We start from the raw sequence: 21280 nt of genomic DNA on the forward strand, positions 1-21280 counted from the left end.
GTATTGATTTCCACAGGCCTCCCAGTCAGCCACACAGAAAAAGTTCTGTGTTACACGCAGCATACACCATGACCGGACAGTGGACACCTATTTAGACCAGGCCGTCACCATAAAAGTAATTGTCATGAGATAAATACTAAGCTTTGATTTTAGCCCACTTACTTGAACTCTTCCAGGAAAGTGCCATGGTGGCCCATGTTCTGCCAGAGGCTCTTGAAGATGGTGCTGATGTGGTAGCGGATGGTGAACTTGTCATAGAACTCGCTGGTGGCACCGGTGTGCTCCACGTCTGTGGGAGGGAGGAATCACTCAGTCAGTTGCCTGTGAGAATCAGTCCACTTAACATTTTCAGACAACTGAGTCGAGCCAAGCCGTACTACACATCACTGTAGTTGATGGAACCTAGACCAACGTGAAAAAGAAAAAATCCAAGCCAGCACAGTACAGTTTATGTTGGCGCATAAACTGAATCCCCCGCACCAAGTGGTCTCACCAGTGTAGAACTTCATGAGGGCCGGGACCAAATGTTTGACGGACAGTGGATGGTTCTCCATCATCTCAGAGAAGCACTGGGTGCGCGGCTGCACAGCTGGGTTGGTGACAAACAGAATCTCCACCAGCTTGGCGATCAGGTAGGGGTTCCGGATGTAGTTCTGACTGCAGATGAACACCACCAGGAAGGTAACAATGTTCTGGACGCAGGGCTCATACAGAACCTGAGGGGAATACCTGGCAGGGCATAGAAAATGGATGCTGACTATCAGTCAAAATCCATTTCTCAGAAGATGCATTATTTTACCTTTTTTAAAAGGTAATTTCTATATGACCCCCATTTAAACACCCCCTTATTTAATAGTATTCTGCAGATATACCCTTGTTAATTCATAATGTGTAACCAGCAATTTGGGAGGGGTGTTAATTAAAATGTATGTAATTAATCTTTCCTTGATTTCTTCGTTCCTCTCTGCTCACCACCTCCTTATAACGCACTGGAGAAGAAGGTCTGGGGGGAGGGACCTTTGAACTTCTACTGCAATGCGGTTTGAGAAGATGCAGAGAGGATGCGAGGAAATGAGGGGAGACTAACTGAGAAAAAGTCAAACAGAGGAGACTTGTCCAGGGAGGAAGTAGGTCCCTCTCATGCATGTATTAATACAAGGAAAGAGAATGTCCTCTGTATGTCAGGGCCAGGAGTTTCTCTGGTTGGGTTACATCGTTAGGAAATCCTTCTGGCCCTACTCATATCACATCCCTTTGAAGTTACCATTTATACAATACTCCAATAAATGTATAAAAGATAGACTGAAACATTTGCTTCAGGTAAAACAGGGTAAATTAACACAATCAATCCCACTCTGGTGGGCCCCATTGTAGAGTCTGTTGGCCAGGATTGGCTACAGCTCCAATGAAGTTGTTTTAGGAGCCAATCAAAACTAAGAATACAGCAGCCCAAAAACTTTTAACATCCAAGTTTGTAGAAATGTTTTGGTCTTTGTCTGGCTCTGCACTATGTAATAATTATGACCATCGATCTGTCGACTTACTGCACAACAAAAAGCAGGAACTCGGCCACATCTTCAATGTAAAACTCTGGCAGAGCAGCAAAGCTTTTTGGGATCTCGGGATTCAGTGGTAGAGTTACGCTGCAAAAAGGGAAAGAAGGAATATAAGGGTGCGTTATTGACCCACTTAATGCAAGTCACAAACAATACAAACAATAGCTCAATCGCTCAGTTGTGCACAGGGCCTCCCACTCCTCTTTCTATTCTGGTTTGAGCCAGTTCGCGCTGGTTCTGTGAAGGGAGTGGTACACAGCGTTGTACGAGATCTTAAGTTTCTTGGCAATTTCTCGCATGGAATAGCCTTAATTTCTCAGAACAAGAATATACTGACGAGTTTCAGAAGAAAGGTTTTTGTTTCTGGCCATTTTGAGCCTGTAATCAAACCCACAAATGCTGATGCTCCAGATACTCAACTAGTCTCAAGAAGGCCAGTTTAATTGCTTCTTTAAATCAGAACAGTTTTCAGCTGTGCTAACATAATTGCAAAAAGGTTTTCTAATGATCAATTAGCCATTTAAAATGATCAACTTGGATTAGCTAACACAACGTGCCATTGGAACACTGGCGTGATGGTTGCTGATAATAGATATTACTTTATTTATTTTTTTACGTCGTTTCCAGCTACAATAGTCATTTACAATATTAATAATGTCTACACTGTATTTCTGCTCAATTTGATGTTATTTTAAAAATGGACAAAACATTTGCTTTTCTTTCAAAAACAGGGACATTTCTAAGTGACCTCAAACTTTTGAACAGTACTATGTGTGTGTGTGTGTTAGTAAGAAAGGTGCATTCCTCACTTAGTTCACGTTATTTCATTTCTCCAGGTAGCCTACTTTACTTCGTAATATAACCTTATATTACAGCATTAAAACAGTTCCCGATTGTGGCATAGTAACTTACTGTGGGTAGGCAGGATCCACCATGCGTAGGATGAGCTGAATGACCATACTGTAGAACTGCAGACATCTGCGTAACAGGTTCTCGTCCAGAAGACCCGCATCGGCACAGGCTTTGGAGCGCACCAGTTTCTGTCAGGGCCAAAGATCACAAGATAGAGGGTTTCAACTGAATATTGTCCTTCACTCATGTTATGACAAGTTAAAATGTTGAATTTTCCTGTCTGCAACACAAATTTCAGCATAAAGCATGTATGAAACTACACAAAATGGAAGAACATTTGGAAAGAAACTATGACGCACTGGAGAAACGTTGCGTTTTCTACTGTTCTCACAATTCAAATTCACCAAAGATGTATCACGTATGACAAGGAGAACACAAGCAGATGGGAGAAAGTTCCATACGACTGAAAACTGAAAAAAAATATATATACACTGCTCAAAAAAATAAAGGGAACACTTAAAGAACACAATGTAACTCCAAGTCAATCACACTTCTGTGAAATCAAACTGTCCACTTAGGAAGCAACACTGATTGACAATAAATTTCACATGCTGTTGTGCAAATGGAATAGACAACAGGTGGAAATTATAGGCAATTAGCAAGACACCCCCAATAAAGGAGTGGTTCTGCAGGTGGACCACAGACCACTTCTCAGTTCCTATGCTTCCTGGCTGATGTTCTGGTCACTTTTGAATGCTGGCGGTGCTTTCACTCTAGTGGTAGCATGAGACGGAGTCTACAACCCACACAAGTGGCTCAGGTAGTGCAGCTCATCCAGGATGGCACATAAATGTGCGCTGTGGCAAGAAGGTTTGCTGTGTCTGTCAGCGTAGTGTCCAGAGCATGGAGGCGCTACCAGGAGACAGGACAGTACATCAGGAGATGTGGAGGAGGCCGTAGGAGGGCGACAACCCAGCAGCAGGACCGCTACCTCCGCCTTTGTGCAAGGAGAAGCAGGAGGAGCACTGCCAGAGCCCTGCAAAATGACCTCCAGCAGGCCACAAATGTGCATGTGTCTGCTCAAACGGTCAGAAACAGACTCCATGAGGGTGGTATGAGGGCCCGACGTCCACAGGTGGGGGTTGTGCTTACAGTCCAACACCGTGCAGGACGTTTGGCATTTGCCAGAGAACACCAAGATTGGCAAATTCGCCACTGTGCTCTTCACAGATGAAAGCAGGTTCACACTGAGCACGTGACAGAGTCTGGAGACGCCGTGGAGAACGTTCTGCTGCCTGCAACATCCTCCAGCATGACCGGTTTGGCAGTGGGTCAGTCATGGTGTGGGTGGCATTTCTTTGGGGGGCCGCACAGCCCTCCATGTGCTCGCCAGAGGTAGCCTGACTGCCATTAGATACCGAGATGAGATCCTCAGACCCCTTGTGAGACCATATGCTGGTGCGGTTGGCCCTGGGTTCCTCCTAATGCAAGACAATGCTAGACTTCATGTGGCTGGAGTGTGTCAGCAGTTCCTGCAAGAGGAAGGCATTGATGCTATGGACTGGCCCGCCCGTTCCCCAGACCTGAATCCAATTGAGCACATCTGGGACATCATGTCTCGCTCCGTCCACCAACGCCACGTTGCACCACAGACTGTCCAGGAGTTGGCGGATGCTTTAGTCCAGGTCTGGGAGGAGATCCCTCAGGAGACCATCCGCCACCTCATCAGGAGCATGCCCAGGCGTTGTAGGGAGGTCATACAGGCACGTGGAGGCCACACACACTACTGAGCCTAATTTTCACTTGTTTTAAGGACATTACATCAAAGTTGGATCAGCCTGTAGTGTGGTTTTCCACTTTAATTTTGAGTGTGACTCCAAATCCAGACCTCCATGGGTTGATCAATTGGATCTCCATTGATTATTTTTGTGTGATTTTGTTGTCAGCACATTCAACTATGTAAAGAAAAAAGTATTTAATAAGACTATTTCATTCATTCAGATCTAGGATGTGTTATTTTATTGTTCCCTTTATTTTTTTGAGCAGTATATATATATTTTTAAGTTAGCAAACCTTGAGCTGGGTTTTGCATCTCTTCAGCATCTCTCGGTGTCGGCTGGCCAGCGGAGAGTCCTTCCACTGGCTCTCACTATTCTTCAGCTCTTCCACCGTCCTGCCACGTCAAACAACAGGGTCATCTTCATTAGGGCACACCACAGCAAAACTGATAACGAAAAAAAAGCCTTTCTTATTGGACCACTTCAAACTGACTGTGTGTGTGTGTGTGTGTGTGTGTGTGTGTGTGTGTGTGTGTGTGTGTGTGTGTGTGTGTGTGTGTGTGTGTGTGTGTGTGTGTACCTGTTGAGCTCGCGAATGGCTCTCAGCCTGCGGATGTAGCGTCGGCAGCCTGGTAGGATGGACAGGTGGTGGGTGTGCAACGTCAGAAAGAAACACTCTGTGGGGAACTTGGGATTATAGAACTTGGAAGGGTCATCATCTGTCGATAAAAACAATTAGGACAACATATAGGACAACTTCAGGTAGGTGAATGGCACATCTAGTTAGTAAATTTTGATGGTAATATTAATTATAATGAATCCCAATTAGCAGACACTTCTCCAAAGCGACCTACAGTCATGAGTGCATACATTAACATGGCATATACAGTTGAAGTCGGAAGTTTACATACACCTTAGCCAAATGCATTTAAAAACTCTGTTTTTCACAATTCCTGACATTTAATCCTAGTAAAAATTCCCTGTCTTAGGTCAGCTAGGATCACCACTTGATATTAATGTGAAATGTCAGAAGAAAAAAAAAGAAAAAAAAAAAGAGTAGAAAGAATCATTTATTTCAGCTTTAATTTCATTCATCACATTCCCAGTGGGTCAGAAGTTTACATACACGCAATTAGTATTTGGTAGCATTGCCTATAAATTGTTTAACTTGGGTCAAACGTTTTGGGTTGCCTTCCACAATAAGTTGGGTGAATTTTGGCCCATTCCTCCTGACAGAGCTGGTGTAACTTAGTCAGGTTTGTAGGCCTCCTTGCTCGCACACGCCTTTTCAGTTCTACCCACAAATGTTCTATAGGATTGAGGTCAGGACTTTGTGATGGCCACTCCAATACCTTGACTTTGTTGTCCTTAAGCCATTTTGTCACAACTTTGGAGGTATGCTTGGGGTCATTGTCTATTTGGAAGACCAATTTGCGACCAAGCTTTAACTTCCTGACTGATGTCTTGAGATGTTGCTTCAATATATCCACATAATTTTCCTTTCCTCATGAGGCCATCTATTTTGTGAAGTGCACCAGACCTTCCTGCAGCAAAGCACCCCCACAACATGATGCTGCCACCCCCGTGCTTCACGATTGGGATGGTGTTCTTCGGCTTGCAAGCATCCCCCTTTTTCCTCCAAACATAACGATGGTCATTATGGCCAAACAGTTCTATTTTTGTTTCATAAGACCAGAGGACATTTCTCCAAAAAGTACAATCTTTGTCCCCATGTGCAGTTGCAAACCGTAGTCTGGCTTTTTTATGCCGGTTTTGGAGCAGTGGATTCTTCCTTGCTGAGCGGCCTTTCAGGTTATGTCGATATAGGACTCATTTTACTGTGGATATAGATACTTTTGTACCTGTTTCCTCCAGCATCTTCACAAAAGGTCCTTTGCTGTTGTTCTGGGATTGATTTGCACTTTTCGCACCAAAGTACATTCATCTCTAGGAGACAGAGCGCGTCTCCTTCCTAAACGGTATGACGGCTGCGTGGTCCCATGGTGTTTCTACTTGCGCACTATTGTTTGTGCAGATGAACGTGGTACCTTCAGGCGCTTGGAAATTGCTCCCAAGGATGAACCAGACTTGTGGAGGTCTACAATTTTTTTCCCTGAGGTCTACAGGTACACCTCCAATTGACTCAAATGATGTCAATTAGCCTATCAGAAGCCATGACATCATTTTCTGGAATTTTCCAAGCTGTTTGAAGGCACAGTCAACTTAGCGTGTGCAAACTTCTGACCCACTGAAACTGTGATACAGTGAATAATAAGTTAAATAATCTGTCTGTAAACAATTGTTGGAAAAATGACTTGTGTCATGCACAAAGAAGATTGCCAAAACTATAGTTTTGGCAAAAACGAAATTTGTGGAGTGGTTGAAAAACAAGTTAATGACTCCAACCTAAGTGCATGTAAACTTCTGACTTCAACTGTATATGATAAAGGATTACATTTTACTCTTCTTAAAGGAACAATATGTAGAAATCGCTCCATCATTGCCTGGTTGCTAAACTTAGAAAATGATCGAAAATTTCAGTTTGTGACAAAACAAGCAATGTATAGTGTAGAGAATCAATGCACCATCTAAATCGATGTGAAATGTATTTTCAATAACAAAAAATATTTACTTTGTGTTTTGAAGCTGATGTTCAAAACAAAAAGTAAAAAGAAGCAAAAATGAAACTTAAAGATGGAAAGCATAGAAATAGCACGCATAGAACGTATCTACCGCTTATCCACTGTCTTAGGTTAGATGGCTTCACTCCTAAGCAATACTCGTCCCTCAACTGATCTGTCTAACTACATGTGGAACTCATCTCATTGACTTAACACGAGTTCCTAATTCTGAAAATCACTCTGCTCTCCATAGCAGTGGCTAGTGGCTACTATGGCAAACCATGCTCGATCAGGTGAGCAAACTTTCTCCAGCCTCCAGCGAGTAGCCTAGTGTGAGGTTGTTTGAATGGCCATTAACTATACAGTAGATGGTGATAGGTTTGGATTTCTAAACTTCAAATATAATGAATCAGTAGTTGTAATAGAGACCTGAGGGGTGCCGTTGCTGAGGGGCTACACCAGAGGTTAATGGTTATCTGTAGGAGGAAAGTATATGGTTCAACGGGGCCACCAAGTGCTGAAGCTTGTAGTGTGTAAGAATTGTCTGTCCTCGGTTGCAACACTCAATACCAAGTTCCAAACTGCCTCTGGAAGCAATGTCAGCACAAGAATGGTTCATCGGGAGCTTCATGAAATGGGTTTCCATGGCCGAGCAGCCGCATACAAGCCTAAGATCACCATGCGCAATGCCAAGCGTCGGCTGGAGAGGTGTAAAGCTTGCCGCCATTGGACTCTGGAGCAGTGGAAACGCATTCTCTGGAGTGATGAATCACTCTACACCATCTGGCAGTCTGATGGACTAATCTGGGTTTTGCGGATGCCAGAGGAACGCTACCTGCCCAATGCATAGTTCCAACTATAAAGTTTGGTGGAGGAGGAATTATGGTCTGGGGGCTGTATTTCATGGTTCGGGCAAGGCCCCTTAGTTCTAGTGAAGGGACATTTTAACGCTACAGCATACAATGACATTCTACACGATTCTGTGCTTCCAAATTCACGGCAACAGTTTGGAGAAGGCCCTTTCCTGTTTCAGCATGATAATGCCCCCATGCACAAAGCAAGGTCCATACAAAAATGGTTTATCGTGATCGATGTGGAAGAATTTGACTGGCCTGCACAGAGCCCTGACCTCAACCCCATCAAACACCTTTGGGATGAATTGGAACGCTGACTGCGAGCCAGGCCTGATCGCCCAACATCAGTGCCTGACCTCACTAATGTTTTTCTGGCTGAATGGAAGCAAGTCCCCGCAGCAATGTTCCAACATCTAGTGGAAAGCCTTCCCAGAAGAGTGGAGGCTGTTATAGCAGCAAAGGGGGGACCAACTCCATATTAATACCCATGATTTTGGAATTTGATGTTCGATGAGCAGGTGTCCACATACATTTGGTCATGGGCGGCAGGTAGCCTAGTGCTTAGTCGTTCTGCCCCTGAACAAGGCAGTTAACCCACTGTTCCTAGGCCGTCATTGAAAATAAGAATTTGTTCTTAATGACTTTCCTAGTTAAATAAAAGGTCAACTTAAAATAAAAGTTGTATGTGTCTGACTGACAGCTGGCACTTTCATGGCCGATGGAAATAGGGGTGCCGCGAAACCCCCTGATATATAAAAATTGAATTGGACAAATTTAGAGTACTGTGTAAATATTACTCTGGTCGTTGTGTTTTTTACACAACATCTCTGATTTAGGCCTTTATTACTACAGCCGACAGCACACTATGAGCCAAGAAAAACATTTCTCAGCTCCCTAGGATTACACCCAGAAGTTTAGTCTCAACTTTCTCAATCGTCACATTATTCAATAATAAATCTAAATTAGGGTCAGCATTGAGCGAGTGATTTGTCCCAAAAATTATGCTTTTAGTTATTGAGATATTTAGCACCAGCCTATTGCTAGAGTTGCTCTATGTTAACCTGTTAGGGCTAGGGGGCAGTATTTACACGGCCGGATAAAAAAACGTACCCGATTTAATCTGGTTATTACTACTGCCCAGAAACTAGAATATGCATATAATTATTGGCTTTGGATAGAAAACACCCTAAAGTTTCTAAAACTGTTTGAATGGTGTCTGTGAGTATAACAGAACTCATATGGCAGGCAAAAACCTGAGAAGATTCTGTACAGGAAGTGCCCTCTCTGACCATTCCTTGGGCTTCTTGACTTTTTTTATTTAAAACTTAGGATCTTTGCTGTAACGTGACACTTCCTACGGCACCCATAGGCTCTCAGAACCCGGGAAAAAGCTGAATGATGTCGAGGCAGCCCCTGGCTGAAAAACATTAGCGCCTTTGGTAAGTGGTCTATCAGAGGACAATGAGACTGAGGCGCATGCACGAGGCGACCCCATGTTTTTATTTTCTCTCTCTTTGTACTAAAACACAGATTCCCGGTCGGAATATTATCGCTTTTTTACGAGAAAAATGGCATAAAAATTGATTTTAAACAGCGGTTGACATGCTTCGAAGTACGGTAATGGAATATTTAGAATTTTTTTGTCACGAAACGCGTCGGGCGCGTCACCCTTCTTTACACTTCGGATAGTGTCTTGAACGCACGAACAAAACAGAGGATATTTGAACATAACTATGGATTATTTTGAACCAAACCAACATTTGTTATTGAAGTAGAAGTCCTGGGAGTGCATTCTGACGAAGAACAGCAAAGGTAATAACATTTTTCTTATAGTAAATCTGACTTTGGTGAGTGCCAAACTTGGTGGGTGTCTAAATAGCTAGCCCTGTGATGCCGGGCTATCTACTTAGAATATTGCAAAATGTGCTTTCACTGAAAAGCTATTTTAAAATAGGACATAGCGAGTGCATAGAGGAGTTCTGTATCTATAATTCTTAAAATAATTATGTTTTTTGTGAACGTTTATCGTGAGTAATTTAGTAAATTCACCGGAAGTATGCTAGTTCTGAACGTCACATGCTAATGTAAAAAGCTGTTTTTTGATATAAATATGAACTTGATTGAACAAAACATGCATGTATTGTATAACATAATGTCCTAGGCGTGTCATCTGATGAAGATCAAAGGTTAGTGCTGCATTTAGCTGTGGTTTGGGTTTATGTGACATTATATGCTAGCTTGAAAAATGGGTGTCTGATTATTTCTGGCTGGGTACTCTGCTGACATAATCTAATGTTTTGCTTTCTTTGTAAAGCCTTTTTGAAATCGGACAGTGTGGTTAGATTAACGAGAGTCTTGTCTTTAAAATGGTGTAAAATAGTCATATGTTTGAGAAATTGAAGTAATAGCATTTCTAAGGTATTTGAATAACGCGCCACAGGATTCCACTGGCTGTTACGTAGGTGGGACGATTTCGTCCCACCTTCCCTAGAGAGGTTAAGGGTGTCAGTTATTTTACGGTTGCAGCCGACGTGTATATTGTTGAGTCGTCAGCGTACAGACACTTTATTCAAGGTCAGTGGAAGGTATTTAGTAAAAACAAAAAACAATAATGTCCCTAGCCTGCTGCCCTGCGGTACACCACACTCAACTGAATTTGCATGCAAGGATTCCATTAACGAAAACCCTCTGTTCTATTACTGAACAAAAATATAAACGCATCATGTAAAGTGTTGGTCCCATGTTTCATGAGCTGAAATAAAAGATCCCAGGAATTTTACAAACACAAAAAGCTTATTTCTGAACAAACAAAAATGGCACAACCCTGTTAGTGAGCATTTCTCCTTTGCCAAGATAATCCCTCCACCTGACAGGTGTGTCATATCAAGAAGCTAATTTAAACAGCATGATCATTACACATGTGCAACTCGTGCTGTGGACAATAAAAGGCCACTCAAAAATGTGCATGTTTTATCATACAACACAATGCTACAGATGTCTCAAGTTTTGAGAGTGCAACTGGCATGCTGACTGCAGGAATGTCCACCAGAGCTGTTGCCAGAGAATTTAATGTTAATGCATCTACCATAAGCCTCCTCCAACATCGTTTTAGAGAATTTGGCAGTACATCTAACCGGCCACACAACCTCAGCTCACGCGTAATCATGCCAGCCCAGGACCTCCACATTCGGCTCCTTCACCTGCGGGATGGTCTGACATGAGCCACCAGGACAGCTGAGGAAACTGTGGGTTTGCACAACTGAAAAATGTTGGCAAAAATGTCAGAAACCGTCTCAGGGAAGCTCGTCTGCGTGCTTGTCATCCTCACCAGGGTTTTGACCTGACTGTAGTTCGGCGTCGTAACCGACTTCAGCGGGCAAATGTTCACCTTCGATGGCCACAGGATAAGTGTGCTCTTCACAGATTAATTACGGTTTCAACTGTACCAGGCAGATGGCGTGTATGGCGCCGGGTGGGCGAGCGGTTTGCTGGTGTCAACGTTGTGAGCAGAGTGCCCCATGGTGGCGGTTGGGCTATGGTATGAGCAGGCATAAGCTACGGACAACGAACACAATTGCATTTTATCGATGGCAATTTGAATACACAGAGATACTGTGATGAGATCCTGAGGCCCATTGTCGTGCCATTCATACGTCGCCATTGCCTCATGATAATGCACGGCCCCATGTCACAAGGATCTGTTCACAATTCCTGGAAAATGTCTGCATACTCAGACATGTCACCCATTGAGCACGTTTGGGATGCTCTGGATCGACATGAACGACAGCATGTTCGAGTTCCCACCAATATCCAGCAACTTTGCACAGCCATTGAAGAGTGGGAAAACATTCCACAGGCCACAATCAACAGCCTGATCAACTCTATGTGAAGGAGATGTCGCGCTGCATTTGGCAAATGGTGGTCAACAGATATTGACTGATCCACACCCCTACCTTTTTCCTAAAGTATCTGTGACCAACAGATGCATATCTGTATTCCCAGTCATGTGAAATCCATAGATTAGGGCCTAATGAATTTATTCAATAATTTCGCTACACCCACAATAACATCTGCTAAATGCGTGTATGTGACCATTAACATTTGATTATATGAACTGTAACTCAGTAAAATCTTTTAAATGTTTGCATGTTGCGATTATATTTTTGTTCAGGTCACCCAATCTGGACAGAATTGGCGCCATATTTACAAAGGACAATTTAAATGTTTCTGTATCTCTTGCTACCTTTGCCCCTAAGCAGTTTGATTGTCTTGTTCTTAAATGTAGGCCTTGGTCATAATAGCCAGCTGACACTAGATACTCCCTTGGCTCCCTCATGTGCTCTTGAGAAGGATCTGAATTGCTATGTAAGTACGGTAAATCTGAACTATTAATTATGGCCAATGTTAATATTGATTAGAGGACGTCAATTGTAGCTAGAATGAAAGATACTTGCTCTAAACTGCGCTAAACTGATAGCCTACACAGCCGAATCCTAAAGATCCATCGAAATCTACCTTGATTGATCTTATTTTGACGAATACTCCAGATAAATGTTGCTAGTGGGGTTTTCCAGCTGGATTTTAGTGACCATTGCCCAGTTGTGTCAGAGATGTGAAAATGCATAAATCTAAGCTTCATGTCATCACTAAGAGGAATTTTAGTGAAAGCTTTTTTACATGATTTTTATTTTAGTGACCTTGATTGCAACTCAGCTATCCCTGAACCTGATTTAGCTTTAAGCTGTTTAACAAATGGCTTCAATACTATTGTAGATAATTATGCTCCCTTCAAAACTCAAGAGTTAAAGGTAGATTGAATGCCTGGTTCACTCCTAAATTATCTGAAGTCATTCCTAAGAGGCCAGGAACACAAGCTTAGGCCCAGATTGCTTCCTCAGTTGCCTAAAATATTGCCAACGTGTAAGACTGATCAAAAAACCTAATCTGATTATGTAACCACTCTTCCTGATCGTAAAGGGAACCTGGCTAAATTCTGAAAAACTGTCAAAACTCTAAAAGGGTTGCACTTCCTTCTCTCTGCCCCATCAAATTAATTCAGACTCTGGCCCCATTAAACAAAAATGCCATCATTGATGCATTTAGTCGGCATTTTATTTCTGCAGGCTCTCTTTTTGAAACAGTGTGACCCTTTCCTCTCAAAGAACGGGCAAAATGCTGATTCAGAAATTTTGCAGATTGACTTAGAAAATGGTAGTCAAGTTTTTGCATTTCGGCACTTCACGGAAAAATTTGCTATAGATACCAAGAAATCCAAAGGGGCTGACTAATTTGAGCCAGGTCTGCTCAAGTGTGCTGCCCCCCTCGTTGCTGGCTCATTAACCCATATGTTAAATCTAACATTGTTATAGGGAAATATTCCTAAAGTATGGAACACAGTGATGCCACTCCATAAGGGCAGGGTTAGTGGAGTTCTGATGATTATCATCTTCAGGTTTCCATGTCAAGCGAAGATTCTCAAATTCTTGGTAAATAAGCAACTTCACTCTATCTGAGCCTGGTATTTTGAATATAAATCAATCTGGGTTTAGGCCAGGGCACAGCACTATCGCAGCAACCACATGAGTTGGTAATGATATTGTCAATGCTTTAGATGCTAAAATGAATTGTGCTGCCTTGTTTGTGAACCTGTCAACAGCATTTGATAATGTTGACCATGTTCATTTATTGAACAAGTTATCCTCGATTGGCCTGGGCTTTGACGTCTGCTCTTGGTTTCATGATCATCTAAGTGACGGAACTTGCCTAGTTAAATGAAGGTTAAATAAAAGAACTCACTCAGGCCATTGTGATTGATGGGGTTAAGACCGAATTTATTGAAGTAGATAAAGGTGTTCCGCAGCGGTCGATTCTAAGACCTGTTATTTTCACCATTTATAAAAATGCTATTGGTCAATCTGTTAAAAGTTGTACATTTAATCTACTGTATATGCGGATCATACTATTATGGACGCTATTGCCCCAACTGTTGACCTCGCTGTGACAAGGATACAGTCAGATTTTGCAGCTGTGCAGGAAACCCTTACTGATATTTAACTCGTGCTTAATACATGAAAAACGAAATACATTCTGTTTTCAAGTTCTCGCAAGATTGGTTCAGATGGATGTCCTCATTCATCGTATGGTTCTATAATTGAATGAGTCTCTGCATACAAATATCCTGTAATTCGGTGTGATTTATTTAGGTAGTTAGCAAATAAACAATTAAGCCAATTTGTGTATTGCTGATTCACAATGTACAGTCGTCGCCAAAAGTTTTGAGAATGACACAAATATTAATTTCCACAAGGTTTGCTGCTTCAGTGTCTTTAGATATTTTTGTAAGATGTTACTATGGAATACTGAAGTATAATTACAAGCATTTCATAAGTGTCAAAGGCTTTTATTGACAATTACAGGAAGTTGATGCAAAGAGTCAATATTTGCAGTGTTGACCCTTCTTTTTCAAGACCTCTGCAATCCGCCCCTGCATGCTGTCAATTAACGTCTGGGTCACATCCTGACTGATGGCAGCCCATTCTTGCATAATCAATGCTTGGAGTTTGTCAGAATTTGTGGGTTTTTGTTTGTCCACCCGCCTCTTGAGGATTGACCACAAGTTCTCAATGGGATTAAGGTCTGGGGAGTTTCCTGGCCATGGACCCAACAGGTCTAGGTTTTGTTCCCCGAGCCACTTATCACTTTTGCCTTATGGCAAGGTGCTCCATCATGCTGGAAATGGCATTGTTCATCACCAAACTGCTCCTGGATGGTTGGGAGAAGTTGCTCTCGGAGGATGTGTTGGTACCATTCTTTATTCATGGCTGTGTTCTTTGGCAAAATTGTGAGTGAGCCCACTCCCTTGGCTTAGAAGCAACCCCACACATGAATGGTCTCAGGATGCTTTACTGTTGGCATGACACAGGGCTGATGGTAGCGCTCACCTTGTCTTCTCCGGACAAGCTTTTTTCCGGATGCCCCAAACAATCAGAAAGGGGATTCAGAGAAAATGACTTTACCCCAGTCCTCAGCAGTCCAATCCCTGTACCTTTTGCAGAATATCAGTCTGTCCCTGATGTTTTTCCTGGCGAGAAGTGGCTTCTTTGCTGCCCTTCTTGACACCAGGCCATCCTCCAAAAGTCTTCGCCTCACTGTGCGTGCAGATGCACTCACACCTGCCTGCTGCCATTCCTGAGCGAGCTCTGTACTGGTGGTGCCCCGATCCCGCAGCTGAATAAACTTTAGGAGATGGTCCTGGCGCTTGCTAGACTTTCTTGGGCTCCCTGAAGCCTTCTTCACAACAATTGAACCGCTCTCCTTGAAGTTCTTGATGATCCGATAAATGGTTGGTTGATTTAGGTGCAATCTTACTGGCAGCAATATCCTTGCCTGTGAAGCCCTTTTTGTGCAAAGCAATGGTGACAGCGCGTGTTTCCTTGCAGGTAACCATGGTTGACAGAGGAAGAACAATGATTCCAAGCACCACCCTCCTTTTGAAGCGTCGTCTGTTATTCGAACTCAATTAGCATGACAGAGTGATCTCCAGCCTTGTCCTCGTCAACACTCACACCTGTGTTAACGAGAGAATCACTGACGTCAGCTGGTCCTTTTGTGGCAGGGCTGAAATGCAGTGGAAATGTTTTTGGGGGATTCAGTTCACTTGCATGGCGAAGAGGGACTTTGCAATTGATCTGATCACTCTTCATAACATTCTGGAGTATATGCAAATTGCCATCGTACAAACTGAGGCAGCAGACTTTGTGAAAATTAATGTGTGTCATTCTCAACTTTTGGCCACGACTGTAGACTAGGGTTCGTGCAGATAGATCTTACGACATTCAGATGAGACTGATGGAAGGTAAAGAATAATTAATGACTGATTGATAACTGAAATGTAACAGATCATTAAATCTAAGAGTTAATTGGGAAGACGGAACTCCTTAAATAAACTTCTCCGTGGTGCCCCAGGTTGAGTTAATGGTTGCATTATTTTATTCAATCACATAATCAATTAAATGTTAGGTAATCGATTTGATAAAATAGCATGCCATCACATTAATTATACTAAAGACACAACACATCCCAGAATTAGTTTCATATGGATTGATTTGAGACTGGTTCAGCCAGCAAGCAGACATCAGCTAGCTAACGTTTGCTAGCTAATTTCCGTGCACATTTCGAATTTCATTAATACTGATTCTACCACTGCTAGATGTACAATTAGGTAGTGAAGACCTGCTCATGAAAAAAACGTCAAATATTAGTTACAGGCTTAGTTTTAAGGTAAGATTAACTCAGACTTGAGGATGTAGGGGGTTCAGTGGACGATGTCATCTTGATTACATTTTCTAATGTTAAGACAGCATATTGTAAACAAAGTTCTTTTTAGCTATCCCATGAGTATTTGCAAGCTAGACAGATCAGTGCAGACTGCTGTCGCGCTATCTGACATGAGACAATGCCGCTTATTAGACTTGGTTTCAATGAGAAAGAAAGATCTGTAACTCACATTCCTATGTGCATTTGGTTGGGTCGTGAACAAAGCTACATATCGCGCCTTTAAAGATGCATAACTGCATATTGCAGTTAACCACAGAAATACTTTGTTTTCTGCAAACAATAGGCCTATATGCTGCTATTCATGTGTAGAGAGGTGTGCCCCTTTCCCCTATCCATTTAGGAGACCCATGTTGGCTCAAGAGAACCCCTAGAGGGAAACATTCTGTATAGCCATTAGCAGTGTGCCTACAAATCTTCAGTGTTCATATGCATAATCTCAACCAGACCTGTGTTCAAATGGCATTTGTTTTCTTGCAAATGCTTAGCTGTGTTTGATTGAGCTTGCCTGGCACAACAGAACCAATTGAATAGTTCCAATTCTTTGGTACTCTGGGCCGATGGTACTTTGGTACTGGGTGGGACTTTGGTACTTTGGTACTCTCAATCCAATGCTAAAGCATTTAAAAGGAAACAAATACCAATTGAACCCAGCTGTGATCTCAACAAAATAAATTACACATCATCGTCATGAGGGCCCTCAAATCCTCAAAAAGTTCAGCACTGCCCTCGATCGCATGGCGCTACAGAGGGTGGTGCGCACAGCCCAATACATAATTTGGCTGAGCTCCCTGCCATCCAGGACCTCTATATTAAGCTGTGTGAAAGGAAGGCCCGGAAAATCGTTAAAGACGCCAACCACCCAAGCCAGACTGTTCTCTCTGCTTCCGCAAAGAAAGTGGTACTGGTGCATCAATTCTGATACCCAACAGGCTCCTGAACAGCTTCTATCCCCAAGCCTTAGGACTGCTAAATAGCAAACAGAATGGCTTCACGCACTATCGGAGTTTACCCTCGTTATATTTTTGCACTGGTCTCTATGCACTCACAGGACTCTATACACACACACACACAACATGCAGACACATTTATACTGACTCTACACACACACACACACAATTTATGCTGCTGCTACTCTGTTTATCATATCTTCTGATATAGGGGTAGTCACCTTACCCCTATACATATCTACCTCTATTACTCAAGTAGCCCTGTACATTGTTAATATGGTACTGGTACTGACCCTGTATATAGTCACCTTCCCCCTATACATATCTACCTCCATCACTCCAGTATCCCTGTCACCTTACCCCTATACATATCTACCTCTATTACTCCAGTATCCCTGCACATTGTTAATATGGTATTGGAACTGACCCTGTAAATATTCAGAATGTTTAATAGTCACTGCAGGGTACAATGAAAATCGATTGGGGTAGTAGCGGGGGGAACGTCGATAGGGGTAGTAGCGGGGGGTACGTCGATAGGGGGAATAGTGGGGGGTACGTCGATAGGGGGAGTAGTGGGGGGTAGTAGCAGGGGAACGTTCATAGGGGAAGTAGCGGGGCGAGGGGGGTAGTAGCAGGGGAACGTCCATTGGGGATGGAGCGGGGGGAACGTCCATAGGGGGAGTGGTGGGGGGGGGGGGGAACGTCCATAGGGGGAGTTGCGGGGGGGGGAACGTCCATAGGGGATGGAGCGGGGGGGAACGTCCATAGGGGATGGAGCGGGGGGGAACGTCCATAGGGGGAGTAACGGGGGGGAACGTCCATAGGGGGAGTAACGGGGGGGAACGTCCATAGGGGGAGTAACGGGGGGGAACGTCCATAGGGGGAGTAACGGGGGGGAACGTCCATAGGGGGAGTAACGGGGGGGAACGTCCATAGGGGGAGTAACGGGGGGGAACGTCCATAGGGGGAGTAGCAGGGGAACGTCCATAGGGGGAGTACGGGGGGGGGGGGTAGTAGCGGGGGAACATCCATAGGGGGAGTAGCGGGGCGAGGGTGGAGCAGGTAGCCAACTATTCAGCAGTCTAATGGTCTGAGGGTAGAAGCCATTGGACAGGCTCATTTTTGCCATGATGTTCCTGTACTACCCGTGTCTAAATGATTGAAGCGAGGGGAACAAGGCATGGCTTGGGTGGCTGATGATCATACTGGCATTTCTGTGACACCTGGTGTTGTCCGTGTCCTGTAGGCCAGGCAGTGTGCACCCAACGGAGCGTTCGGCTGCACGTATCACCCTCTGGAGTGCCTTGTGTGGAGCTGTAGTTGCCGTATCAGGTTGTGATGCAGTCCGACAGTGTTCTCTCCGTGGTGCTCCTGTAGAAGACTGTTTGGGACTTTGGGGACAGGCCAAATTTCTTCAGCACCCTGAGGTTGAAGAGTTGCTGTCGTGCCTTCTTCACTACGGTGTCCGTGTGGTCAGACCATTTCAGCTTCTCCGAGATGTGTACCCCGAGGAATTTGAAGTTATTGACCATCTCCACAGCGGCCCCGTTGATGAGGATCAGTGTCGAGGAGGTAATGTTGCCTACCTTCACCACCTGGGGACGGCCTGTCAGGAAGTTCAGGACCCAGTTGCATAGGGACGAGTTCAGACCCAGGGCTGTGAGCTTTTTGTAATGAGCCTATAGGGCACTATGGTACTGAAGGCCGAGCTGTATTTGTTGAACTTACATACGTCCTCAGTGGAGACAGTGTGTAGCCCACGTTGTCATCAGGGGCTCTCCTCAGCAGCTCAGGGTCATTGTGCTCAAATCTTGAGAAAAAGGTCTCCAGCTCGTCTGGTAGGTTGACGTTGGTGACCGTGATTCTCTCGTGTTCTTATTTCTATTTCTTGTGTGTTTGTGTTCTACCTTGTCATTTTTGTGTTACATTGATATTGATTACTACATTGTTGGGTTTGGAGCTTGCAAGAAAGGCATTTCACTGTACACTTGAAACATTATTATGACGACAATGGTGGTGTCCACCTAGATAAAACAGAAAAATGGAGCTGACAAATTGTTCCATTCTGATGCATAGGGGATATATGACATCGGCGTATTTGCTGTTATATTATCTATGGGTGTCCACTCACGTATCTCGGCCAGCCAGGTCTTGAGCTCTTCCATGGTGGCCTTGAGCCGGGTCTCCTCACGGCTGACCTGCAGGCGGCAGCGGGGGTGGAAAATGTAGTACGGGTCTACCGTCTCCAGCTTGATCTTCATGCTCAGCTGTTGCAGCACCGACAGGAAGTTAATCATGAAGCCGTCCGTGGACACCAGCTTGTCGTCCGTCTGCGAAAGTAGGGGAGGAGGTGGGAGGGAAAGATATTAAATATAATATGAAATAAAGAACTGCTCAATAACTCCCTTATTAGTTCTGTTATTTAAGGAGTGGGGCAGTCCCACTCCTTTGATATGCATTTGTATTTGTTTCCGATAGGACAGTGAAAGAATGACAGCAAAGGTGGGGGGGATAGCAGTGTGTGCTAGAATAGCAGTGGGTCTCTTCAGACTTTTTGGCCAGACATTCTAGCTTGAAATGTTCGCATTAGAAACCCTCAATAGAGATGCTTTAAAGATTAAATTAAAATAGGCTAGGATCACTAAACTTTAAGCCTTTTACCTGCATCTGGGCTTTCTTCACATTGCGGTTGACCAGAGCTGCCATGTAGTTGAGCGCTACCTCTCTTGTCTCTCCATTTAATAGGATGTTGTGGAGAATTTTAAACAAGTCACACTGACAAAGAAACATGTAAAAAGTATTATGTCATGCCAACTTGAAGGAAGTATACTAAAAGTCAAAATAAAAGTCATTTATTCCTGAATTGTTCTCGGCACACTGGTGCTCCTAAATAAAAAGTAAAATGGTCGCACTGTACAGCCGTGCCAGGTGGGTGGGACTTACCCGGGCTGACTCCAGGTAGTGCTGCAGGGTTTGGCTACCCACGCGAGTGTTCTCCATGGTGATGGCTGGGCCTGAGAAGTACTTGTCACCCACTTTGGTCTGAGTAGGAAAAGTAATTTTTTTTGTTGGTAAAATATAATGGCAACATAATTCTGGAAGCAATATGATATAAACTTGTCATGGTCATTCGTATATCTGTGAGCATTTAAAAAAAAAAGCATTTTGTGAAGTAAACTTAGGCAATACAACAGGAACCACCAGAAAGATGTAAACAATCAGCAAAATTGGTAAATTCACAAAATTCCAAGGGACAAGCAGTGCTGCTGGGCTACATTCCTTTTCATCTTTTGGCCACATTGCATTGAGTCACACAAGCACACATTCATCTAGCTCCAGGGTGAAATTTCCTCAATGTACAGATTTAGGATCAGCTTCCTCTCCCACAATTCTAACCTTAACCATTAGAGTAGAAAATGCAATACTGACCCAGGATCAGCATCTAGGGGCAACTTCACTCTACCCCTATTACTCACGTCATCCTCTGCAAAGACCGACAGACTGAAGAATGCTCCCAGGAAGGACAGTCTCTGAGCCTCTCGGCCCATCCCCGGGCCCAGAGACTTGGGACACCACAGGGGCAGAGATGTCATCTGGACAGGACACACACGAGACAGGCGCAAACTCAGCAAAAAAAGAAACTCACTTTTTCAGGACACTGTCTTTCAAAGATAATTCATAAAAATCCAAATAACTTCACAGATCTTCATTGTAAAGGGTTTAAACACTGTTTCCCATGCTTGTTCAATGAACCATAAACAATTAATGAACATGCACCTGTGGAACGGTCGTTAAGACACTAACTGATTACAGACGGTAGGCAATTAAGGTCACAGTTATGAAAACATAGGACACTAAAGAGGCATTTCTACTGACTCTGAAAAACACCAAAAGAAAGATGCCCTGGGTCCCTGCTCATCTGCGTGAACGTGCTGCAAGAAGGCATGAGTACTGCAGATGTGGCCAGGGCAATAAATTGCAATGTCCGTACTGTGAGACGCCTAAGACAGGGCTACAGGGAGACAGGAAGGACAGCTGATCGTCCTTGCAGTGGCAGACGACGAGTAAAAACAGGTACAGGATGGCATCAACTGCCCGATTTACACCAGGAACGCGCAATCCCTCCATCAGTGCTCAGACTGTTCACAATAGGCTGAGAGAGGCTGGACTGAGGGCTTGTAGGCCTGTTGTAAGGCAGGTCCACACCAGACATCACCGGCAACAACATCACCTATGGGTACAAAACCACCGTCGCTGGACCAGACAGGACTGGCAAAAAGTGCTCTTCACTGAAGAGTCGAGGTTTTGTCTCACCAGGGGTGATGGTTGGATTCG

The 21280-nt window shown here is 43.8% G+C and overlaps 1 protein-coding gene across 6 annotated transcripts in view; it reads right to left on the bottom strand.

The window, feature by feature from the left end:
* The window catches only part of LOC100380420 (ubiquitination factor E4B, UFD2 homolog (S. cerevisiae)), a 93752-nt gene that overhangs the window by 17069 nt on the left and 55403 nt on the right, over window positions 1–21280 (bottom strand). For all 6 annotated transcript variants that reach the window (XM_014135593.2, XM_014135591.2, XM_014135590.2 and 3 more), the window contains 10 exons: window positions 20422–20538; window positions 19889–19987; window positions 19607–19720; window positions 19077–19275; window positions 4767–4905; window positions 4482–4581; window positions 2469–2596; window positions 1545–1643; window positions 494–729; window positions 163–289 (listed from right to left, as the gene is read on the bottom strand). In XM_014135593.2, the coding sequence (XP_013991068.1) occupies window positions 163–289; window positions 494–729; window positions 1545–1643; window positions 2469–2596; window positions 4482–4581; window positions 4767–4905; window positions 19077–19275; window positions 19607–19720; window positions 19889–19987; window positions 20422–20538 (1358 nt within the window). The remainder of the gene's footprint in view (window positions 1–162; window positions 290–493; window positions 730–1544; window positions 1644–2468; window positions 2597–4481; window positions 4582–4766; window positions 4906–19076; window positions 19276–19606; window positions 19721–19888; window positions 19988–20421; window positions 20539–21280) is intronic.

Source organism: Salmo salar, chromosome 13 (assembly GCF_965601325.2).
Source record: "Salmo salar chromosome 13, fSalSal1, whole genome shotgun sequence".
Lineage (NCBI taxonomy): Eukaryota > Metazoa > Chordata > Actinopteri > Salmoniformes > Salmonidae > Salmo > Salmo salar.